The sequence below is a fragment of the Vicugna pacos genome, chromosome 7 (genome assembly GCF_048564905.1).
Source record: "Vicugna pacos chromosome 7, VicPac4, whole genome shotgun sequence".
NCBI lineage: Eukaryota > Metazoa > Chordata > Mammalia > Artiodactyla > Camelidae > Vicugna > Vicugna pacos.
In genome coordinates, this window is record NC_132993.1 from 24,789,246 (window position 1) to 24,814,600 (window position 25,355).

At 38.5% G+C, this 25,355-nt stretch overlaps 1 protein-coding gene across 8 annotated transcripts in view; it reads left to right on the forward strand.

Annotated features, from left to right (window-relative positions):
- The window catches only part of IQUB (IQ motif and ubiquitin domain containing), a 163,909-nt gene that overhangs the window by 68,130 nt on the left and 70,424 nt on the right, over positions 1-25,355 (forward strand). Inside the window, exon 13 of one of the 8 annotated variants that reach the window (XM_072964578.1) lies at positions 7,687-8,097. The exons of 6 other annotated variants lie outside the window; for them this stretch is intronic. In XM_072964578.1, the coding sequence (XP_072820679.1) occupies positions 7,687-7,698 (12 nt within the window). In that variant the 3' untranslated portion in view covers positions 7,699-8,097. Of the gene's footprint in view, positions 1-5,783; positions 5,858-7,686; positions 8,098-25,355 lie in introns of those variants that run through there. One more of the 8 variants, XM_072964577.1, reaches the window with a different exon arrangement.

Genomic DNA, 25,355 nt, shown 5'->3' on the forward strand with positions numbered 1-25,355 from the left:
TTCAGCCTTTATATTTTTCTTTAATCTTATCTATGTGCTTTACTTACATCTTCTTTAGTAATTAATTCTTTTTTTAAAAATTTTATTGCTTTTTCTGGTTTTTTTTTGGTGGTTTTTCGGAGGAGGGTGATTAGTTTTATTTATTTATTTTTAATGGAAGCATGGGGGATTGAACCCAGGACCTTGTGCATGCTGAGCACACACTCCACCACTGAGCTATACCCTCCCCCCAGTAATTAATTCTTTGATAATAGTTTAAATATGGAGAGATTAAGTTTTAAAAGGGAAATCATCACTCTGAGTAAACATGTTCTACAATATATCAAATTTTAGATCATCCTAACAAATACCCAATTTCTTCATACTTATCTCAGACCGCTGTAAGATACAGGAAGACAGGAAGCTTTTATTAAGATAGGCTTAATGTACTCTCATTACTCATTAAATGAGGTTCCCCAAAATAGCATTTGCAATTGCCCCTTACTTTGTTGATTTGAAAGCTGCTACCCCTTGGAACAATGTACCATAGTGAGATACCTAATAACTAAGTGTATGGCTTGTGGTAGGAGATGGGATATTGTCAGACGGGAGATGGGAAATAGAATCTAGTCAATGTTAGGAAATATTGCAAACGAATGTTGGAAGTATGAGAATTAATTCCATTTAAACTACTGGTGTCCTTACATCCCTTAAAGGTCTTCCTGTGCCCTCCCTGCCCCAGGGCCACGTAGTCCTTAGGTTGAAGATTGCTGACTTTGCCGTCCTTTGTTATACTATTTCTGGCTCTTAGCTCCCCTTGTATAAAAGTTCTGGGGCCATCTTCTGTAGACATTTGAGTTTGTAAATCTGTAGTACAGTCAGAGGTAGCAGGAGAAAAAGAAAAAAGGAGCGAAAGAGATTAAAGAAGAGGAAATGAGAAAAAGGAAAGGTGCAAATATTTATCTATTTATAAAGAGAGATTGCACACTCACACTCACAAGGATGAAGAGGATACATTAATGATAAGAAAACAGAAATAATATAATACTCAGTACTTTTAAAAGTACGTGGTTGAGATAGCTGTTTTGCATTCTGATGTGAATCTTTCACTTTGAAATAAGCTTTGATCCAGCTGTTCCCAAGTAGTGGATTCACTGAAATCACCAAGGAGGCTTTAAAAAATTGAAGTCCAATCCTTTTCTAGACTTACTGAATCAGAATTTCTGGGGTAGAATCCTGGATTATCTGGAGGCACCTGAACAACAGCCTATGGTTTATGAGTATTATTACCCCCTCATAAGGCACCTTCAAGATCCAGGAAACTTGAAACACAATATGAGGACATTGAGGGATGATGACAGAGAAGGGAAGAAATACAATCCCCAGCAGTTAGAAAATAGAAAATGATAAAGCTTCCTTTTGTGGGCATATTTAAGGAAAAGGACAAGAAGAGACCTATATGAATGCAGACCACCTTCAATTTCTGAGTTTTGGGGAATAGAGAAGAGGAAGGATGAAATGGGTGTGTAGGGCTCTAGAGGGGCTGGCTGACCAGGGCACAGTGCACAAGGGTCTGGAAACCGCAGCCAGAATGAGAGAGGAGACCGGGGGGTGAACCATGCTAGCAGCAAACTCTGTCCATTTCGTGTCCATTACTTTCATAAACATGTCTGGACCTAGATGGCCCTCAAGATTCTGCCTCTCATCTTTTTAAGTCTTCATCCCGGAGAGAGATGAAGTGGTCATCGGGACCCAGCCCCCTCTCTGCTGCACCCAAGTCACTGCTTCTAGCATCTCTCTGTCTTCTGTCCTCCACTCGCTCCCAGGCACCACTTAGCACTCACAACTTTCCCCTGTCATTTCAGATTTCTTCCCAATAACGTTCACCATGTGTGTCTGCTAGCTTTCTCTTCTGTGGTGAGTCTTGTTCCTTTCATAATCAACAGAGGTGAATTCTTGTTACCTGTCCCTTAACTGGGGAATGAGTTAGTTAATGGGAAGAGCACTGGAAATAGGCTAGTGATCACGTATGTTTTCCTATCCCCCTCCCCTCCTCAAAAGGAAGTAGTGAACATAGGAGTGAGTATGGATTTCAAAATGCTTTCACTAATGAAACCCCAGCACCTTCACTTGTTAACCATTCCACATTTCTACCAGTGCTCCCTGCTGGGAACTTCCCGTTACTTAACCATCCTTCTTCATGTCATAGATCAGGCCTGTATCTTTGTTCCATTGCGAAGGAAGATGGAAAACCACTTTTTGGTATAACAACCTCTCATTCGATACCTAGAAAAGTCACAGTTAACTTTTTTACCTGATGTTCATTCTTTATTTCCACAGGCATTATATAAAATTTGAAATTCTTTATACAGGGACACATTTCACTCCACTCCCTTTAACTTCAGCTTTACTGCGTGGGAGGTGCCACAAGGCAGTTTCCCCCAAGGCCATTCTCGATTTCAGGTGACAAAACACAGGCCACCCTCTGTAGGTATACTGACTCATGCCTCCTATTTCTTCTCAAATCCAAGTCTGTAGTCGGCGCCTCTGTAAATCCCCCTCTTTGAAACTAAATGTTCAGAAAGGATATCTGAACTGATGTGAGGCTAAGTTTTTTTTCAGCACAAGTAATATCTCACACCTCTATTTCACTATTCTTCATTCCAGCTATTAAAATTCATAGCAACAAACTCTGTGAACACTGGTTCTGTGTGGGCTGGAGGTAAATTTAGGCCTTAATGGAGGATGTCACTCACAAGGAAAGATAATTTAAGGATGGTCTCTTTGCATTTGAATTTTAAAGCACTACAGCAGGAAGAAAGGAATGTTGCCAGTGTAAATTTATGTATGGATATGGCTTTTGAAAAGTATCTTTAGAATCAACATATGGATCACAGAGATTCTATAATAAGCTTGGATAATGAAAGATCACTTATTTTTATTTCAGTTTATTTTTAAAGATGAATTTTAATATCCACAAGGGCCAAAACTATATTTCTACAGGAGAAAGACATGTATGGTAACCCAAAAGCTTGAAACCAATTTCTCCTACCAAACAAAGTTGTAAGATCATCTCATGTGATCCTTGGGAAAACAGTATTAAGTCGACAAAGTCTACACAGTGGCCATAATCTGTAAGACTAATCTTTTTATTTTGTTGGTAGATTCTTTCCCAGATAGGACAGAAGTAATACTACAAAGTTAATTTTGACACATATAGACATAGAAAAAAGTTAATAAACAGTGAAATGTTAAGATCATTTATCATAGTATTAGATAATATGACTATGTAAAAACTCACAGAACTGTCCACTGCAAAGAGAGAATTTTACTGTATGTAAATAAAAGAAAATTGACTATGGTATGGAAGGAACTAAAGATGGAAGGTAGATTGTGACAGATGATTTTAATTATATTTCAGATGAATGGCATAATCACACCAAAGAGGGTGGGAATGAAAGGAACTGACTTAAGTAACTTTGAAAAGCAGTGTTTTGATTGCATAATGTACAGTAGAGACGAAATTACTAAACACAATCACTGAACACTGCTTGGCATATGTATTTCTTATAGGAGCATGGGTTAGCAATACTGAAACTATTTTATATGTGAGCTAGAACTGAACAAACAAGGTAATCTGTTGTATATAATGTTAGCAAGGGTTTCTCACTATTGGAGGAAGACATTACAAATAAGGAAAGAGGGAAGGCTAGAACTAAACCCTGTGGCACTGAATTGGAGTGAGAGATATCAATGCAAACTCATGTTTTAAAATATGCAAAGAAGTAGAGACAGAAATAAATATGTATTTGTGCATATGTGTAGGCAAGTGTATATACACACATTTCTTAGCTCTGTCCCCTGAAAGGGCAGTGAGCACACCTACTGCCTAGACCTTTGTTTCCAAATATCTTTCCCCATAAAAAGAACAAGGTCCCTTGGAGAAGTGGTTGATTCCAGGGCTGGGGAAGCTAAAATACAAGATAAGCCTGGAATATTTCATAGTTCCAGATTGTATAAAAGGGCAAAGTGATAGAAGCTTGTCAAGAGAAATTAGGCGCCAACCTGAAGGAACTCCTAATGACTAAAGCTGGAAAAATTTGAGAAGCAAAATAAACAGTGGTCATTTAAATTAGAATCTGTGATGGTTAATTTTATGTGTCAACTTGGCTCCACCATACTGCCCAGATATTTGGTCAGACATTATTCTGGATGTTTCTGTTAAGGTGGTTTTGGATGAGCTTAACCAGATTACTTTCCATAATGTGAATGGACCTTATCCAATCAGTTGAAGTCCTGAATATAGAACAAAAACTGGCTTCCCTGAGCAAGAAGGAATTCTGCAAGCTGACTGCTTTTGGGCTCAGACTACAACTCTTGCCTGGGTCTCCAGCCTGTTGGCCCTTCCTGTAGATTTTGGGCTCACATCTCCACAATAGTGTGAGTTAATTCCTTAAGACCCCCTCTCTCTTTCTCATTATACACACACACACACACACACACACACACACAAATACACGAACATATAATGTGTGTATATTCACATATGTATATGTGTATATATACATCCTGTTCATTCTCTCTGGAGAACCCTTGACTAACCCAAAGAAAGAGATAAATGTCCATGCGTCTGTACTAATATAAATAAACAGAGGGAAAAGGATAAGTATGCATTACAAAAGAATTCCAATTAATAAATGAAGAAGGGATGAGGGAAGTAGAAAAGTCACCATTAGAACACTAGAGTAATACTTGTGGGCAAGATCCATCTGTGGATACTCAATAAGTGAAACAGTATACTTAGATAGTCTCATAGTATATGTATTAATTATAATGAAATACTAGTAACTTCAGAGGGAGAAAGCTGACAGATGGTAGTTGGTACCTTAACCAAATGATGAAGGTTAACATCACTAATGACATATTGGAATCGTGTGATCATGGAACCCACTGATGTGATGCAATGAGAAGGGCTCATCATCTCTGGAATTCTCCCACGGATTCATGACTTCTGTCTTACGTGAGATAACTTCAGACCAACTCAAATTGAGGGACATTCTATAAAATACTTGGCCGGTACTCCCCCAAAGTGTCAAGATACTGAAGGATGAGGAAAGACCAAGGAACTGTCACAGACTGGAGGAGCTCAGGGGACATGACAGTTAAATGTAACGTGGTAGAACCCTAGAATAGAGAAAGGGAAAACTGGGGCAATCCAGATAAGTCTGTCATTACTGTATTACGTATTGTATTATGTACTGTATTATATAGTATTAGTTAATAGCTTTTTAGTAATATTAATTTTTTAGTTTTGATAATTATACCACAATTATGTAGGATATGAACATTTGCAGAAGTTGGGGGAAGGGCACAGAGAAGTCTCTGTCCTGTCTTTGAATCTTTTCTGAAAGCCTAAAATGTCAATATAAAATGCTGAAAAGTTACAAGCATGTTTAAAATCCTTCAGGTGCCTTAAAGGGAATGATATGAGTTTTACTTAGAACTTAGTACTTACATTATGCTAGAGATTATATCATTTCAACTGTTTAAACATATGACAGAATTTTTTAGATTTCAACATAAAAGTGTGCAAGAGGCACAAGGTTTTCAGAATTCCTTTAGGAGGTCTTTGAGCAAAGGCACTTGAAATCTACTCGTCTACGTGACTTGTCATACGTTGTTTTAGCTCACCAGGCCCACCATTTCAAGGCACATTTATTTGGGTGGCTTGGGGTAGCTGGTAGAGGTTATTCTGAAGGTTTAATGCAGTCATAAACCACACCTGGGCCCCTCTGCTGTGCCAGGCAAGTGACATGAACGAGCGAAGCTGACCAGGTCTAAGAATGACAACAGTGCAAGTACGCTGAGTGACGGTGACCGACACTAAGCCGCAGCGTCTGGCGGACGGTAGGAGCTGAGCTGGAGGGTGCGTGCTCCATCTAACGAGGGCAGCTGCTACTCAAGGCCTGGGAGCCCGAAGCTCCGACCTGTCTAGAGGAGCTGGATGGTGTACATTTACATGAACACTCCCGGACTTTAAGTGTTGAAAGATAACTGAAAACTTTTCAGATACTGTGCAGGCCGAACCAAGCACATCTGCTTGTCTTTGTTTTTCTTTCTTCCGTCTTCCCTTATTCCTTTTCCTTTCTCATACCTCCCATACCTCCTAGGTAGCCAGTATAGAACTAAAAGGTAGAGATTTTTAATATTTGTGTAATTTTCTGTAGTCCTTGTTCTTACTTTCAAGAGCAATTTGTAGAGTTAAAAACATAGGAAAACAAAATCAAAATATGGAAACTTGCTTGAATTTTACTTGTAAGAAATCTTTTAATAATTTCATTCATTGATTAAAAAATTCACCATGACTTTAATAATAAGAAGAATAAAAAGCTAATTGAGTATTTTCTGGTGTGAAACATCATTCTGTGTGGTATCATATGGACTGAATCATTTAATTCTCAAAACAATTCTATGAAATAGGTTTTGTTATTAACTCATTCTGCAAATAAGGAAGCAAAGACTTAATGAGGCTAAACTATTTAGTAAAATAACAGAGCTGTATGTCTCTAGAGCCATGCTCTAATTGTGACACTGAGCAAGATGACAGTCCTACGGGGCAGAGTTGCCAGATAAAACACAGAATGTCCAGTTAAATTTGTATGTGTATTTGCTATATTTTTATTTGCTAAATCCAGCTAGTCTACTATGGGGTAATTCTCTGGCTTTTATATGCCCCAGTGCATTTAGCAAAAGGCAGAGACTTGAAGAGAACTTTCACTAAACCAGAAAAATTATGTATTATGCATCTGTTCTAGTAAACCTTCTTCATCCTCATCAGCATGCCTTTTCATACTCAAAAGCTTTAAAGTGCAGCAAAATAGAACAGAACATGGTGAAATTCATTAGCGGTGTTTTAATTTCACTTTTATGTGTGCTTATCTATATAACTTAAATGATTACATCATTAAGATGATTATTGCAACAGTAGCTGCTTGTTTTATGTTTCAGCAAAGTTACGAAGCCCTGCTGGCTTCCCACTTCCCAGTCTGGATTCCCTAATGTCCTTCTTTGTGTCTCACATTGTGAATACAGTTAGAGACTCTATGTGCTGGCACTCCAGTTAAGTAAGCAGCCAGGAAAGCCAACTTTTTAGGCCAAGGAGGGGCATCCGGGTCCTGCTTCACATTTATGTGGAATATACATCTTTTTCTCAGCAAGGCCTCAAGAAAAACAAGCCTGGGTTCCGAGGTCAGGGAGACAGAGGAAGGGAGAGTGTTGGGTGAGGGCTTTGGAGGAGCAAAAGACGGGGTGGTCAATGGGGAGAAGTTCTTCGGGAAGGAGAAAGGCAGAGCCCTCAGTGCAGCCGGGGAGCAGCTGTTTGAGTGGTGCTTGTTTGTCAGGCTGACTCGGATTCCAAGCTTTTTTCTCTTTCTCATGTTAATTTTACTTGCCATGTCATCATTCTAATTTTAATCCCCCTCTCCTGTTTTTCTCTTTGGAACTGATCACTTTTTGCTACATGTATCTCCAAGAGATTTCCCTGCAGTTATTGTGGGAGACAGTGATTGGGAAGGGAGGATGGGCAGGGGATTTCACAAGTTAGTCATTCAATCAGACTTCTGGGATATTTTTATCTTTAGCATAATTTATTCTGTTTAGAAGCAAATGCCTCCTTTTTAAAATTTTGTTATTTTTATTTTTTTTCAGGCTCAAGTTTGAAGTGAAATTCTGTAGAGCTCCCCTCTTGCAAGTGTCATCAGTATAGCAAAAGCATTTCCTGCTGAATCTAAAAGCCACAGTTTCTTCCCCAAGGGGCAGTGCTAGGCAAAATTCAGAACCTGGAAAAAATTGATTGGGGCTCCCTTTTATCCTCCCATATATTCATCCATTCTGGTGGCACTTCTCTGACCTCAAACACAAGGGCCCGATTCCCTCATACCACATCCTTTTTCCCACCAGGGTGCTCTCTTCAGGTCTTCACCCTTTTCTCCTACTTGTCAATTCATTTGTTCATTCAATTATGTATTAATTTATTTTGCAAGTAATTATTGAGTATCTACTGTGTACTTGTGTGTTCTAGGTGCTGAGGTACAGCACAGTGGTGAATAAAGCAATGTCCTTGTCTCTTTGTGTGTGGGGTGGGGGTAGGGGAGACAAACAATGTATAAGTAATACAATGTCAATATATTTGTATATAACGTATAAGTGTATAAGTACGTATAAGTGTAAGTACAGTCGTCCCTCAGTATCCAGGACCCTTGTGGATACCCAAATCTACAGATACTCAAGTCCCTTATGCAAAATGGCTAATACAGTCTGCCCTCCGGAACCCATGGAATGGAAGTATATTTACTTTTAAATACAAAAGTATAAATATGTAATGTCGGCTAGAGATAAATGTCGTTAAGAAAAGTTAATCAAGGTTAGAAGGGAGAAGCTCTATTAGTAACAGTGGTCAGGAAAGTTTTCTTCGATGAGGTGATATTTGAGCGGCAACCTATTTGAAGCAAAGGAGTAATCCAGGCGGATACCTGGAGGTGGAGAGTTCTGGGCACAGGGGACAATAAGACCACACTGAGGCTGGAACAGCGAGAAAGCCACTGTGGGAGGAGATGATGTCCAAGTGGTAGGCAGGGTCTGGTTCACATAGGGCCTTGTAAAGACACTGGGATTCCTTTTGGTGTAAAGGGAGGCCACTGGAGGGCTTGAGATCCAGAAAAGTAACAAGGTGAAACTTATATTGTGAAACTGTTCAATAGTACTTCTCAAACCCACCAATTTTTTTTTCACTGATCTGTAACTTTGCATATACTATTTCTTCTGCCCTCTAATGTTCTCACTCACCCGCTTCAATGCCTCTGTTGTATTCTGTACACACATCTGTTATACCTCTTTACAGTGTACTCTAATTATTTATTAGGAGATTATCTCAATTGTGACGGTGCAGACGAAGCCATGGGTGTTCGTGTCCTATCCACAGAAGTTAAAACAATGCGTGTCTCCCATTCCTTATCCGACTGTTGAGTGGATGAATGAATGATGTTGTGTTTTGGCCTCCTGTTTCACTATGAAGTAAAGTTTCACATGAGAAAATCTCTTTAACTCTGAAGATTGGCTTAATGGTATACCGCATGAACTTGGCTTTTATTTATTTTTCTAGTAAGCAGAGTTTAAAAGCTAGCTAGAGTCAATAGCCTACTTTACGGTGTATTATTCTCTAAGAAAACCATTTTTTCCTTGACACTATGTACAATTTTTAATGGGCATTTTTTACTTGTATTATCCAGAGCTGTTAAGATACAAGCCTGTTTTAATGGTATCATTCCTACTTCATTATTTTCTTCTTAAAAACCTCTAAGAGTGCCAGGTGCTGTCTGCTAGTACTCAACCACAACCCTTCTCTTCCATGTGTGCTTCTGTTTCCAGAAAGACTGGAACCACTGTCTTTGATTCCTTTGAGGGCTGGGTTTCAGACAGGTGTAGGAGGAACGTAAGAAAAATTAGAAGGTGGGAGGAAGGGAAGCAGGCAGTGTTCCGCTACAGGCTCTGAAATTCAGAAAGACATAGTGAGGAGGATTTACTTCAGAAGACTGGAAAAGTCTGCTGAAATGTGGAGACTTTCTCCTAGCGTATGAATCACCTGTAACCTATAAATCCACAGTTTAGCAGTTCTAATGTTAACAATTACAATTCTAAGTAGGAAGACAAAAGAGCAGGTTCATATTAGAGTGGAACATTTACACGTTCACGGAGCGCAGCGTGATGGTTTGATTTACATATATTGTGCAAGGACTACCACAGGAGGTTCAGCTAACATCCACCTTCTCTTGTGGATACATTCAAAAGAAAAGAACAAAGGAAAATATTCTCCTTGTGATGAAGACTCTTAGGATTTACTCTCTTAACAACTTTCCTATCTGTAATACAGTGGTGTTAACTATAGTCATCATGTTGTAAATTACATTCCTAGTATTTATTTATCTTATAACTGGAAATTTGTACCTTTTGACCACGGTTACCTATTGCTCTCAACTTTTACTTCCTGCCTCTGGCAACCAGCAGTCTGTTCTTGCTATCTGTGAGTTCAGGGTTGTTTTTGAGTTCCACATATAATTGGAATCATATGGTACTTGTTTTTCTCTGACTTATTTCACTTAGCATAACGCCCTCAAGAACAATCCATGTTGTTGCAAATGGTAAGATTTCCTTCTTTTTATGGGTGAATAATATTCCATTGCATAGATATATACCACATCTTTATCCATTCATCCATCGATAGACACTTAGGTTACTTCCATGTCTTGGCTATTATAAAATAAAGCTTCAGTGAACATGGGGTTGCATATATCTTTCTGAAATAGTGTTTTTGTTTCTTTCAAATAAATACCCAGAAGTGGAATTGATGGGTCATATGGTAGTTCTACTTTTAATTTTTTGAGGAACCTCCATAATGTTTTTTATAGTGATTACACCAATTTACATCCCCACCCACAGTGAACAAGGATTCCCTTCTCTCCACATTTTCACCAACACTAGTTATTTCTTGTCATTCTAACAGGTGTGAGGTGCTATCTCATTGTGATTTTAATTTGCATTTCCCTGATGATTAGTGATGTTGGCCATCTGTTCATGTACCTGTTAGCCATCCATATGTCTTCTCTGGGAAAATGTCTATTTGAATCTTCTGCCTATTTTTTAATCAGATTATTTGGTCTTTTTGCTATTGAGTTGTATGAGTTTATATATTTTGGATATTAACCCCTTATCAAATATATGATTTGCACATATTTTCTCCCATTCAATAGGTTGCCTTTTCAACTGAGGTTTTAAAATGGAGTTTGAATTTTATCAAATTATCTTCACAAATCATATGATTTTTCTCCTTCTTATAATATGATGAATATGTTACTGGATTCCCAACACTAAATCACCTTACTTTCCTGTAGTATACTCAAGTTGGTCATGATATATTTTTAATGTGTTTTCCAAGTGTCCCTGCTAGTCATTTAAGATTTCTGTGCCAGTTTTCTAAAAGATGTCTGTAATTTTTGTCCAATTTTTAATATATTTTGACATAAGTGTTAACCTGCTTCGTAAAAATAAGTTTTTCTTTTTTTTCTAGGATTTAGAATAATTTTAATTAACTATGTAGACATAGGTTTTTCATGACCCTGCAAATAACTTACCCAGGTCCAAAAGTCAGCAGTTCAACAGTTAGAAATTCCAAGAGGAGCTTTTCAGATGTCAGATTGATAGCTCAGAGAGGCTAGATGGTTGGCATAAGATCATAAAGGACGGTGGTGCTGTCTTATGGCTGCTTTGCTGTAATAAAGCAAACTTAAGAACAAGACAGGTTAAATGAAACCAGATTTCTTTTTTTTTCCAGTGCATTTTTAAAAGACAATAAATAAGCCCAATTGATTTCTGATAGAAATTATTGACAAAACAGTTAACGACACCCAACGGCATACAAATCACGCATGGCGCTCAGAGTGGAGCTGCCAGTGTGTGCAAAATGCTGAACACTTTATTTTGTATGTGTTGTACTGATTTGTATGATCTTCAAACACAGATATGACCACAGCTAGACAGAGTCTACTGAGAGATTTATGTTGTAAACAACGGACACTTCTTATGTCTTGCAGACATTCTTGCTTCTTGGATTCCATCCTGGGCAAACTGGGTTAATGATGAGAACCAGTCTTGGCTCTGCTCCTTTTTCACTTTTCCAGTCCTATCTTGCTCCTCACTCTTCTTTCCATATGTCCCGGCAAATGCTGTAATTGGGTTGATGGCGATGTGCATGTGATATCTTGCCTAAAATGAAAGCCTAAAATACATTCTGAAAAAAAAGTCACAGTAACAACACTTTGGGCATAGCGAAGGGGACAGATGTTGCTAGGAGGAGGGCCATACTTTTTTCATAGCTACAGAGCACCTTTCTCTGGGGCCAACATTATGTTCCTCCCCAACACACCATGTGTCAGTGACTCCAAATGCTACTTCTGTGACGGAATAACAGAAGCGCTGGTCCTCGAGGCTGTGATCACTCTTGCTGTAATTGCTCTTGTTATGGTACACTCAGCGCCATCGACAATATTCTTCTTCCTGATGGGAAAGAGCTTTCACGGGCATGTAGAGGTTCTGCTCTGTGCTGCTGCCAGAGTCTCATGTTTATATGCCAAGTCCCCAGTCTCTGACCCCACGATAGCTGGGCTGAACGGAGAAGGGCCTGGGCGATGTAGGTCCTGACTTGGCCCTGACACCAAACCTCTGAGTTGGGTCAGTGTCCATTGTTGCTGCTTTTCTCCAGGGTGAACAGGGCGCTTCTTATTAATTCAGAATCATTTTCCCAGTCACTAATTTTCTTGCAGGGAATAAATTCCTTTTTTTTTCCTGCTTATTTCCCATATATTTTTAGTTTTTAAAGAAAAGCTGATCTATACATACTGTGATTCAGACTCCCTCCATTTGGCTGCACGCACTGGGGATCCCTATATAACGCACCCTGGAGAGATCTACGTCACAGGACAAGGCTCGCTGCCCTCAGGGTCTGCTCCTTGAGGCTGAGACCAGTAGCTAGTCCACTAAGTAAAGGAGAGTCCTCTGGGAATTCCATAATACAGTCTGCTGGGAGCTTTGGGACTTACAGAACAGATCCATTTGAGCAAGCCCACTCCCCTGAACCTTTGATCCCTTTTCATACCTGACAGAACATTTCTGGGACTGTGACCCATTTAGTGGGAGCTAACACTTTCCCAAGTGTCTAAGAGCCTTCCCAGCAGTGCTGCAGGACTGGGGCTCTTGCCAGGACGTTAGATCTTGTCTCACAGGAGAGTGCCCCCGTATTGATAAACTCTGCCTTTTCCAGCCTTCCGTTTTTGCCACCCTTCATGCAGCCCCATCAGCATCTCTCCCGGCATGCTTTCCTGGCTCCAACTGGTAGAGCCTGGGGCCTGTAGCTCCTTCAGAGTAAACTCTGAGGAGCGGAAATAATACAGAGATGAGGATGAGCTGTGGAAGAATCCAGTCCCTGGCAGTTTCAGGAAGAGCCTAGCGCCATCATCATGACGCAGTGGGGGAATTCTGGAATGCAAATCGTACCACAGATGCTGTCCTGCCTTGAGACAGGGAGTGGAGCTTTTAGACTCCCGTCCAATCAGACTCCACAGGTTAAAGATTCAGGCCTACACGACTGCCCGTAGCACCCCGCCTCCCCCAAACTTCAAATGCAGGTCTTGAAAGCCCAGGTTGTCACCTGTGCTTCTGACTGACTGGCTATAAATCAGCCATTCCCACGACCCGCAGCTTGGGTTCCATTAATTTGCTAGAACGGCTCACAGATTCAGGAAGCCCATTTTCTCACTAGATTACCAGTTTATTGCAAAATATATTAAAGGATACAAATCAACAGCCAGATGAAGAGATACACAGGGCTAGGTATGTGGGAAGGGGCATAGAGACTCCATGCCCTCTTGAGGTGCACCAGTCTCCCAGCATCTCCATGTGTTCAATAACTTAGAATCATTCTAAATCCTCTCCTTGTGGGTTTTTATAATGGTTTCCCTACTACATAGGCACAATTGATTAAATAATTGGCCGTTGGTGATTGATTTAATCTCCAGCTCCTCCCCTCTCCCTGGAGGTGGAGTGGGAGATGGGGCCGGGGGTGGGGGAGGGACAACCAAAAGTCCCAACCTTTTAATCACATTCTAGGTTCTACTGGCAACCAACTCCCATCCTAAGACACTTTCCCAAGGTCACCTCATTAACATAAGAAAAGACACATTTATGCTCTCACCACTTTAGGAAATTCCATGTGTTTTAAGAGCTATGTACCAGAAACAGGGATGAAGATCAAATATACATTTTTAAAATATTGTCAAAAAGCAAATTCTGGACAGCAAGTAAAACAAAGCTGAAAGAAGATTTCGTTGCAAGGTTTCAATCTGCAAGCTAGGAAACTCAAGGCAATGGAGGCAATGAGTTTTGAGTCACTCACAGATTAAGGGTTTTTTTGTGGTAAATACAAAGGTCATTAGATTTAGGAATCATCAAAAATATATGGAAACAAGGAAACAGGAACTGCAGGTAAGGAAAGAGGGCTAAGTGCAGAATCCTGAAGAGTATAACAAAGGCTTGAAAGCAGGGTAGAAGAATTGGGAACAAAGAGGAAATCTAAACTCTGTTTTGATCTCTTTATGAATTAGAACACAAATATTAAATGTATCTGTCTTCCTAATGACAGCTTTTGCATTTTCATTACCAACTGGGAAAAAATTAATTTTTCAGACCTTTTTTTTTTTTTCCATATCTGGAAGTTTTATTTGTGACCTCAGCTGTTCTCACATCTATACTTAGAATCAGCATATTGAAGTGCTCAGTTTTAGAGGCTGCAGTGCAATGGATAAGGGCATATGTGCCTAGTTAGAACTCAGGTTTCAAACCCCAGTTTTGCTACTTACCTAACTCGGTGCCAGGGAAAGTTACTTCAGTTTATTGCATGATGTTTTTTGCAACTTCAACACAGAGATGCAAAATGCTACATGAAACACTAGGCATTAAGTCTGGTGCTTTGTAAGCATTCAGTGTAATTCTTGATGTTGTTATTCTTACTACAGGGAAATATAATATTCAGAATAAGCCATTAATTCTTTTCACTTCTTGAATAGAATTTCCATGGAGTTAAGTGAATTTTAAATCTAGTCTCTATCATTTAGAAAAGGATGGCCAATACAGTGTGCATTTCAATTTGTACAATGACATTTAAAAATCATTCTGTCTCTGAGTACATGTCTACAAAAATTTTGAAGGAAATGTTTTCTATAAAATTTCTCTCTAAAAGTTCATAGTGTATTGTAGAAAAAAGGATGCATCAGAAATACACTGAAATATATTGTGAGATAATGAATGCTTCAATATAGCGCTTTTCTTTTTCTATTACTGGGCATTTTCAAAAAAGGTTGTGGCTAATTATTATGTCTATAGAGAAATTCTGAGAACCATAGTTATAGCATTAACTAGAAGTGTTCTATTATCTGCCACAGTAAATCTTCAACTTTGGGAATAGCTAAATGTGTATAATTGCTAGTTTATTTGCAGTTCATTAAGGAAACATTAACCTTCATTTCGTAAAGGACATACAACAAAGCATGAGTAGAACGTGTCTCTGACCAGCTTTCATGCAGAATTCCTACAATACATTTTATTTTATTAATATATGGTAGGTGTTTTTTGTTTTGTTTTGTTTTTATAATTTTGTAGTTTGGAAAGACCATTTTTTAAAATAACCAGAGCTGTCCTTCTAATCTGGGTGATGATTTTGTCTTTTTAAAATGATACTGACAGCTCATGCAGCAAAGGCAAGAAATTTCAAAAGACATTTAGTAACATTTAAATTAATCATTTCTCTTTAGTATGCTATAGTCCAGTGGGTTTTAAAAATAATAATTTTAGACTTGAATTGTAAAAATTATGCTTGACTGACAAATGAAATCTCACTTAAGCTTGTGATTGATGGAAAATAACACACATTAGAATTTCATTCTGAAGTAATTCTTCTTCGCAATTTTTAGCCAAACTCAACTTCCAGCATGGTTTTTTAGGTTACATAACACGAACTGTGAAGTGACCCTCTCTTCCCAAGACACGTAATTCCAAATATTCACAAGTCCCTAAAATTTTTATTTGTTTTATTTCTACCAAAGCAAGGACTTCAGGTTTGCCAAAATAAGACCAGTCTTACTTCTGGGTGAATGAAGGCAAAGACATTAATTCTGAAAGTTGAAAAATTTACTATGACTTAATATAAGGAATTCTTTAGAGTTGATGCCTTCACATAGATCTAATGGATCACGTACTCACAGGACTATTTGTACTAAGGAGAACTGATGCTTGGCTCAACAGCTCCATTCCAAGATTGTTGACATACCGGTTGACATTTAAAAGAATCAACTTGCTATTTCGTGTTGGTTCATGGGTAAAGTAAAACACTTGGTGTAGCTGCCATTCAGTGCACATCTTTAGGCTTAATGGTTGAGGGACCAGTAGACTTTTGGCTCTTCGGCCAAAAATCACCAGTGTTTTGGCAGGGAGAACACTCGTCTGGCTACTAACGCCCCGAATGGGCATCTATTGGTGAGCATACATGAAGGCTCCAGCTTACGTGTGTCTTTAACTCAGTCTCTCCTCACTCACGTTGGTAACTTCTCTAGGCCACTGATAGAACATCATTGCAGAGGTCTGCATGCCTCCCACTGCTTGCTGGGGATTGGAAGCTGAATCTCTATCAGCCTGAGTAGCGTATATGACCTCGTAACTGGAGCTTTAGCTATTTAATGTAAGTGTTGTGAGAACAAAATAGGTGAGAATGTCAAGAAGTAGGATGAGGAACAAGCATACGAAATGCTTGTAGAGGAGAGACTCAGAGGAAGGTTTAACATTTCCTCGCTTTCCGTATCTCGAGCTTGTATACATTAATAATACATATTTGTTGAGTTCCTTCTAATAATGCCAGGTACTTGCACTATTTTATGCCCCTTGAAAACCCTGTGAAATAGAGAATATTATTATCTTATTCAATTGGTGAGGAATCTGACACTTAGGAGGTTAAGTGAATTGCCAAGGTGACACGGCTAGTAAGTAATGAAACCATACTTGCTCCCACCCACTCACTCCAGAGGTCAGCTTTGATGCTGCAAACCTAGATTATGTGATGAGAAGGGCACCCCTGGGCTGTGTAAATGGCAGCCCTTCCACTCTGCTCTATTGCCCTGGGCGAAGGGAAGGGTGGACTTAACCTTAAGGCTCATTGTGTTCTCTGTTGCATGACCTTGAACCGTAAGTAGTCTCATTATTGATGCTCTAAGGCCCTTAAGGAAAGGGAAGGGAAGATCGTTTCACACTTTTGTTGCTCCTGTTTAGTGCAAGTCTGGGTTTTATAGGGCACTGCCAGGTTGATTTATATTCTTTCCTGCAATAAAAAAAAAAAGGAAGAAAAATGTTATTTAAAAAGGAAAGATCCTTAAAGTCTGTGGGAAATGAATAGGATTTAAAAAGGTTAAATTTTTCCTCTTTTGACATTTTCTGTTATGCTGACATTTTCTGTAGTGTTTGGTTGGGGATGAGACCTTTTCTGTTTTGCTTTGTTTGTATTTATCTTAAACAAATCAAGCTCTTTGTTTTAAAACTATTTCTATTGTTTTTCCTTTTCTGCTTTGTAAGGAGCATGTCTCCCCAAGAAAACACTAAATCGCTTTTATTTGGTTCAAGTTTAAAACACAGTTGTTGAAACGATTTATGCTGGTTTTCTTTGTTTAAAAAATTTACATTGGAAATATATGTATCCCAGAAGAGAAAAGAAGGAATCCCTCGTTTAAAGGATGTTAAGTATTTAAATTCTGAAAAAAAAAAAAAACAAACCCCACAATTATATGAACACTAAAGTTATGTTTATGCAACATAGGCAGTTGTTTTTAAATTTTGATAGGCAGGATGGATCATTTAGGCCAAAACTCTCCTTTAGTATTTAAAAAAAAAAATCAGCATAACATTTCACCAAAGAGCACAAGTGAAGGTGTCCCGACTCAGACTGCAAGGCTTGCCCGCCACATTTCAGTGAGGCCCTGTGTTGTAAGTTGATTCCTGTGAGGACCAGTTTGTGCATAATGGCTTGACTACACGGTTTTTCAGAGCATTATAGAATTTCAAGAATTGAAGGGACTCTTAGTTGGTTTTGGCCTCCCCATCGAGTAAAACACACTCTTTCTGTTCTTTCTTTTAAACATGGCATTCTACATATTATAACAGAGAAAATCTCCCTCATGGTCTTCCCCTTGCATAAAGCCATCGGCCCCTATTTTTGTTTCCTGGGCCTGCCATAGTAAAGTACCGCAAACAGGGCGGCTTCAAACAACCAAAACGTATTCTGTCACAGTTCAGGAAGCAAGAAGTCCAAAGTCAAAATGTCAGCATGGTTGGATCCTTCCGGAGGCTCTGAGAGACTGTCTGTTCACTCCTCGTTGCTTCTGGAGGTTGCCGCAGGCCTCGGTGTTCCCTGCCTTGTAGATGCCTAACTTCCACCTCTGCCTCTGTTTTCACAGGCCTTTCTCACCTGTGTGTGCTTTGTCCCAGTTTTTCCTCTTCTTACAAGGACACCCGTCATTGGATTAGAACATGATAATCTAGTATTTCCTCATTTTAATTTGATCACATCTGCAAAGATAGCATTTCCAAATAAAGTCACATTCACAGATACTGGCATTCAGATATCAACATATCCTTTTGGGGGTGGGGGGGTGGCAAATTTCACCCTACACTAGCACCACTATGCATATTAGAAGTGCAAGTCGTGCACTAGGACAGAGTCCACGCTTCAGTGGACAGGCAGTGAAATTCAATTTGTGCATTACTTCCATTATTGTGAATCTTGAAGGACTGGTTGGAATATTTTGTTTTTATAGAATATTGACTTGAAATTGTTCAGCTGCAGATTGATGCATGAAAATCTTATGCATCATATAGTGGTTTCATGTTATTGGTATTTGTTGTCATACGATTTAAAAGCTGGAATTTTGGTGGTCTGAGTAGTTTGTAGGCACTACGTGAGGAAATTAAACGCTAGTCCCGAGAGCAAACAGAGGAAACAGACTGGAATTGGGGAAGGAGGCTGAAGCTTGGCCCTGAGGGGGCTGTGTGACTCCACTCTTGGGCATGGACAGCCCCACTCTGGTGTTTTATCTCTGCATCTAGTGATGGGCTGACATGCCTGGATGAGAACTTCTATACATCCTCAGCCAACATATAGTCAAGCGCCCAGTGGATCACTGGGGAGTCTACATGAAGAACAGAGGTCTGCTATTAGGGCTAGGGTCTGTCTGGACAATAGGGCAAGGAGAACAGGGTGGGAGCGTCCAATTGGCATAAAAGCTATGTCAGTAAAGGGCTGAGCAGTGGATTCCCTGGGAAAATAAATCACTGAGGAAGGATGAAAAATTCTCTAACCAGGACCCTAAATGTCATGTGGGGAATACTCATGGTCAGGCATTGTAAAGCTGTTGAGAGACCATAGCTTTCTTGGTGAAGGGAAGTATCTACGAATTTTTCTACACTGTCAGTTAAAATGTAATCTAACATTCATTGGCTCATATGCCTATGTGTTTGGGAATTGGGGGCAGTTTGCTGGACTCCAGTAAAAAGATTTTCCCCAGGTGTCTGAGGGGAGCCTTGTGCTAAGGAAAGTGTTTCACTCAAGTGAAGTGGCCTGGATCTTTTGTACCAAGGTCAAATCAAGCATGTATGCCACTCTTTGAAAGGCCTAAAATTGCAAAATTTCACATAAATTTTTCATATGTACTTTTTTGGGGATGAAGTTTCTTAACTTTTAACTGATAGCCAAAGGGCTCTAAGACATAGAAAAGGCTTAAAAACATCTAATTTATGGGAACAGCAATTACCTGACCTCTAACTAGTCCTATTTTTCTGTCCTTATCTCTTGCCAGTTTCCTTTGAGTTGGCTGAACACAGTGAGATTTGTTGTACTCGGGACTTTTGTTCTACATGGAATACTTCCCTTTCTCTCCCCGCCGTCTTTCCTCCCAGCCTCACTCTGCATGGGCTCCTTCTCAGACTCCCAGTCTGAGCTTAAATTTCATCTCTTTGGCTTTCCCATCTAAGCTAGACTCCACTTTTGTATTATTTTCTGCACAGCTTCCCATTTATTTCCTCTAAAACACTTATGAAAATGTGTACATAATTTATTTTTAGTCTTTCTCCCAAAGGGCAATGAACTTGTCTTACTTCCTTTCAAATTCCAAGTGCTAGTCTCAGTGCTCAGACATGGTAGGTGTTCAGGAAACATCCGCTGAAGACAAAATAGAAGGGGAACACCCTCTAACACGGAATAAGAACCTAAAGATCGCTAGATTTCAACTCATGATCAAGAAGACATTTCCAGGTAGTAGTTATTTTCTGCTACGTTAGCAATTGTTTGTGCTGATAAAATCAGTGACTGTGTTCATAATTAGAGCTTAATTTACCTCTGCAAAAGAAATGGGGTTTCTTAAAGTTTCACTTTTTAAATAAATTCAGATATTAGCAACCAGTGAAGCAAACTCTAGATCGAAATGAAAATTAGGGAAATTTTTCTTCCATCTGATATAATAGAAGAACCTAAATACTTCTTGTTACCAATGTTCCTATTTCTGGGCTCATAGAAACATGATGTATTCCTTTCCTCCTTCACATGTCAATAATCTCAAACCTACTGTGTATCACCTCGCAGAGCAGTGGACGCACAAGAGGGGGCTCAGGACACACTGACTTCATGCTCAGTTCAGTGACAGGTTTCGATAGCTAAGCCTGTCTTTCTTTTCTTTTCTTTTTTAAAGAGGGATCTACACCCACAAATATTAGTCTAGTTTTCAATAGTGGTTCTAATTTACTTTCAAATTTCCGTGGATAGTCAGGGTATGTGGAGCTATATATCTTTGTACTTACCTGACTTCATTTAAAAAAAAATTCCTTAGCAGTCCCTTTCAGGAAAGTGTTAACAGTGAAGGATTTCACTATTCATCCAGGGCAGTTTTAAAACTCAGGACAGTTGTCACTGATGTAATAGCATTTCTATTTAAGCAACAGAAAGCTTGCTTTCTACAGATTTCATGTAAAAATATATTGTAAGGCACATCAGAAAGGACTAAGTTAAAGCTTGATTATCCAAGGAATATTTCACAAAAAGATTTTTCTCCAGCCCATTGCTTTAAGAAATGTCCCAATTTTTTCAGTCAAAGAGGCCTCAACAAATTGCCAAATTTGCTTAGGTTGTTGCTGTATGCAGACTTCTAGGTTCAATAAAATATTAATTTAAAAGTAGGTTTTATATTTATTCATGACCTAATTTTCTGTGGATAATATAAGGAACTGCATTTAAAGAATTAAAAATAATACTCTTTTTCTAACAAAAAGCACCAGACAATCATTATAGAAAATCCTAATGTATAAACAAAATTAAAAAAAATAAAACATGCTCTAATAAAACTTTGATGAACATCCTTCTGGTGAAATATTTTTACCCATTTTGAGTTATTTCTTCAGAGTAAATTCTCAGTCTGTTTAAATTTTCAAGTGTATTATGCATGTTTAAAACTATTTATTGATATTAAATTATTATGTATAAATCAAATGTGATTTTTTAAAAAAATAAGTAGCCTAAATTATTAAGACAAGGAAAAAAGAAGAAGTATGAAAAAATGTCAAGGGTGACTTATTCCTAAAAATATTAACCTGGAAAAAATAAAATAAGGCAACTCAGTCCTATGGGTCATATTGATTTAGTTACATCATGATTATCTTCAAGTTCTATAAGGGCTAACCTAGGATTTTTGATAGTTTCGTTCACTGCTTATTTCCTCTGCCCAAAATAATATCTGCCATATATTAATTCTAAAAAATAGTTTGTTGAATGAGTTAATCAGGAAAATATAATAAAACTATGGTTTGTATACAGTTTATAGCCCCCTTTGGGAGTATAAATCTAAATGATCAAAATATTTATTCAGTAGCTCTTGGTTTGGAGCCAACAGATGTTTGCTTCTGGTTTACATATGAGGAAACCAGGGTTCTTTGGTTTTTCTTGCTCTGATTGTCCAGCAAAAGTAAGAACAGAACTGACCCACTCAAATGAGAAATGGGTCACAAATCTGCTATGATATTATTAGACAAAGATATCTAAACTTGAGATCTATAATTTAGACATGACTTACTAGGGAAGGATTCTTGAAACAAGTTTAAAGAAACTCACCGAAGCTCTTTACGTGTAATGTTACACTTGGACTTGATTGCTGTGCATTCTGGGTTACTTTTGCTAATTTAACTGCATTCTCATTGAGTTTCTACACTGAGTAGCCTCTATGTTTATTTATATTTTCTGCTTAGTTTGGATGAAGATCATTTTTAATGATATCTCCCCTGTGTTCTGATGAATATTAACCACTTAGTAAATGCCATTTCAGATTTGTTGAACCAAAAGTTAGCCCTATAGCAGATGATCTCTACTAACAAGTTTCCCAAAGTCTCATCTTGTGTGTATTCAGCCAAGCCCAATAACCCACGTCCCGTCTCTCTGCAGACTTCTGCCTGTCCTCCACCAATACAGCTCCAGTGGCTTCCCGTTAGATGCCAACCCCTTCAGCAGCTTGGATCTTCAATTTCTGCCTCCTTAATGCCCATCACTCATTTTAGAGTCCTCTTAGAGTCCACCTCCTTGAGCCAAAGTAGAAAAGTGACCTCCAGGCGGAAATTCAGGGCTATCTTGAGGCTCACTTTGTGTATTCTTCTTCTTGGAGAATTAATAGTCCCCTGCTGCCTGTTATTCAGTCCCTGAAAAAGGCTCCCCTGTGTATTTTGTGCAGTTAAATAGTTTACAGTGTAAGAGGCAATGATCCTGTACCAGTTGTTCTGTCAAGTCCAGAAGCAGAGGTCCTTTTAATTTTTACTATGTTTTCTTCATCATATTCTTCTTTTTTCTGTCCTGGCTTTTGCTTGATTGAGTAAAATTATTTTATTATTCTTTTTTTTAATGTGATTTGAAATCTTCATTCTATTTCTATTAAACTAATGGTCATTTTAAAGAAACAAATATTTTTGACTAATATTTGAACTTTTTCAAACAACATCAATAATTAAAGTGTACATATTAAATTGTTCCCTCCAAGAACGTGGTCATGAATACGTATTAGATAAGAAGCATCTGTTCATCTCAAATAGATGAACAAAAGGGAACTGGCACTGCTGTGCATAATAATATTAGGCTGTTATCGTGTGAGTTATAGACTTTGCACTTCTTTTCTTTTTAAGGAAAATACTTTCTTCAATATTATACTGACTGAATTCCACCCCCTTCCTTTAGAGGTGTATGTCTGTGTGTGTTTAAAGAATAGCTTCCTGTTGATTATCTTGGAAGGATGAGAAAGATTATCTTCTATTTTCTTATCACTAGTAGAGAAAGTTGGAAGATACTAAGCCTTGGACAATTATCTCATTTAATCCTCAAAACTGACCTATGAGGAAGACACTACTACTGTCTCCATTTTACAGATGGGGAAATAGAGTTTGGAGAGATTAAGTTAACTTGGTCCTGCTCACATGTATAGTAAGGGAAACATCGGTATTCAAATCCTGAAAAATCAAGTGTCTGATTTTAGATCCTACGTTCCTATACTTTCTGAGTAAGCCAAATACGTTGAGTATCGATATGTAGGCCAAATGACACAGCCCATAGCACAGCCCCAGGGAAAGACAGCATTAATTCCGGAAGTGCAGATTGGCGAATGGATTAGCGTAATCAAGACGTTCCAATTGAAGACATGAAAAATCATCTCTCATGACCAAGTTGATTTAGCATAAAAAATAATTGATAAGGAAGGTATAAAGTGTGAAAGTACCAGTTAAACCTCTCCTCTATCATTAATAGCTTCCTTGCTTCAGAATTGCATGGAAGAGAGTGTTCTTACTATATGGAAGTTCATAGAGACTGTATTGAGTTTGGGGCTGGGCAGATGTTTGTGCGGCCTCTTAAACGTGCTTTTTTGATGTTATTGTTTGTGAATTAATTAGAATAAAGTGATTTTCTTTTGAAAAAAAACAACACATTGGAATTTTATAACTCCATACAGTAAATAGAGGGTGTTTTCTAAAGGCAGGGGGAACTGGGCATTCTGCTTTCTGTCTTCCAAAACAGTAGGAAACTCCTTCTTGCCACTTAAAAATATGAAGTAAGTCAAGGCCATTTATGAGCATAACATCCTAGGCACGTGAGGTCTAGAAAATAGATACCTGTTGTACCAGGACTAAGGCCATCTAATGGTTTTGTCCTGGGCAACTCAAGGGAGGCTCTCTCTTAAAAGATACTTTCAAAGTACACAGTGTTTTCTGGGAAAAAAAAAAAGAGGATAAGAAATGTCACATATTAAAATGTTTTTTGACAGGTGCATTTAAAGTCTTCTCTAACCTCCTGCCCCTCAGTGTGTTTACATGACAACTTCCTTGAATGAATACTTAGTCTAGAGGCTATTCTGGAAAGCAGGGGTGCCTGATACACTTGGTAACTATAGTTACAGTTGTCTCTTCTTTTCCTGGAATGTAAAATAATGTATCATCATCTCAGAAGTCATTTTGAAAGCCTTAATGAGATAAACACTCATTTTTCCAGGTGATACTCTTACTGTTGAGTGCTAGTCGTAATTTCCTCCGCTTAATGATAGAAGTGATGTCTAGCTGTAAAGTGGAGGCAGGATGTGAATGCTAACATCTTACAATGTGGAGAACAGATCAATTAATTAAAAAAAGTACTCCTTAGGAAAATGTTTTTCCCCTCTTCATTAAAAATAAAATAACAAATTTATTTAATTACTGATTATTCCAAAAGCTACTTCCAGACAATGATTATATGGAATTTTAATTGGCTAATCCATATAAACTTGGCAAAACACTGGTACAAAACTGTTTTTTTTAAATGTTCACTAAAAATTGAAGCGTTTCCCCCAGCTCAGAGAAGCAAGTTGCAACAAATAGAAGAGATGGGAAATTAATCCTGTGGCTTGGTAACGTGCATCACACCCTTCCCACCCTACTGTCTCTTGTGGGGTGAGATTCTCCTCTATTGGTGCAGAAGAGGTTAACAGAACTTTTCTTATCTCTCTAGTTATTTGTGAGAGAGCATTTATGAGGAGATTAAAACTTTTACTCCCTTAGTTATATTAAAAGCCATATCTTTAGTACAGTAGAAACACTTCAATAAGTATCCTTTAAAATAGGTTTGTCAATCTTCCTTATTATGTCAAAATTATGCTATTTTCTTCCAAAGAAAGTACTAGATATGCCAAGCAGAACTCTTCCCCAATTTCTCATCCACACCCATTGCTGGGGGCTGCGACTCAAGCCCACCGAGGGCTGCGAAGCTGATCTGTGTGGATTCCAGATGATTTCCTGTTTTGATTCTGGTGTGAACACAATGAATACCAAAAACAAAACAAAACAGAAATGCACTGACAAGGACACAGGAAATAATTTGAGTGCAAATTTGACTTGTTAAGCAAAATTTTCTTATTCTGTTCTTCCACATCATCTTCAGAATTGATTTCCTAATGAACTCTGAGCCTTCCCGCCCCTTTAGTGGTGCCCCCAACTCCAGGCGCTAGAGGGACTGCTCATGTTTAGCAACATCTTTGGAAGAAATAAATGTTTGATGATTTGGCCAATTATTTCTTCCAATTTCTTTCCTTATTTAGAAAATATTCTTCATCATCTTTGGCTTGGCTATAGTTAAATAAATTTGTTTGGTTTTGTTTCCTTGGTAGAGGAATTGATAGTAGAGGTGT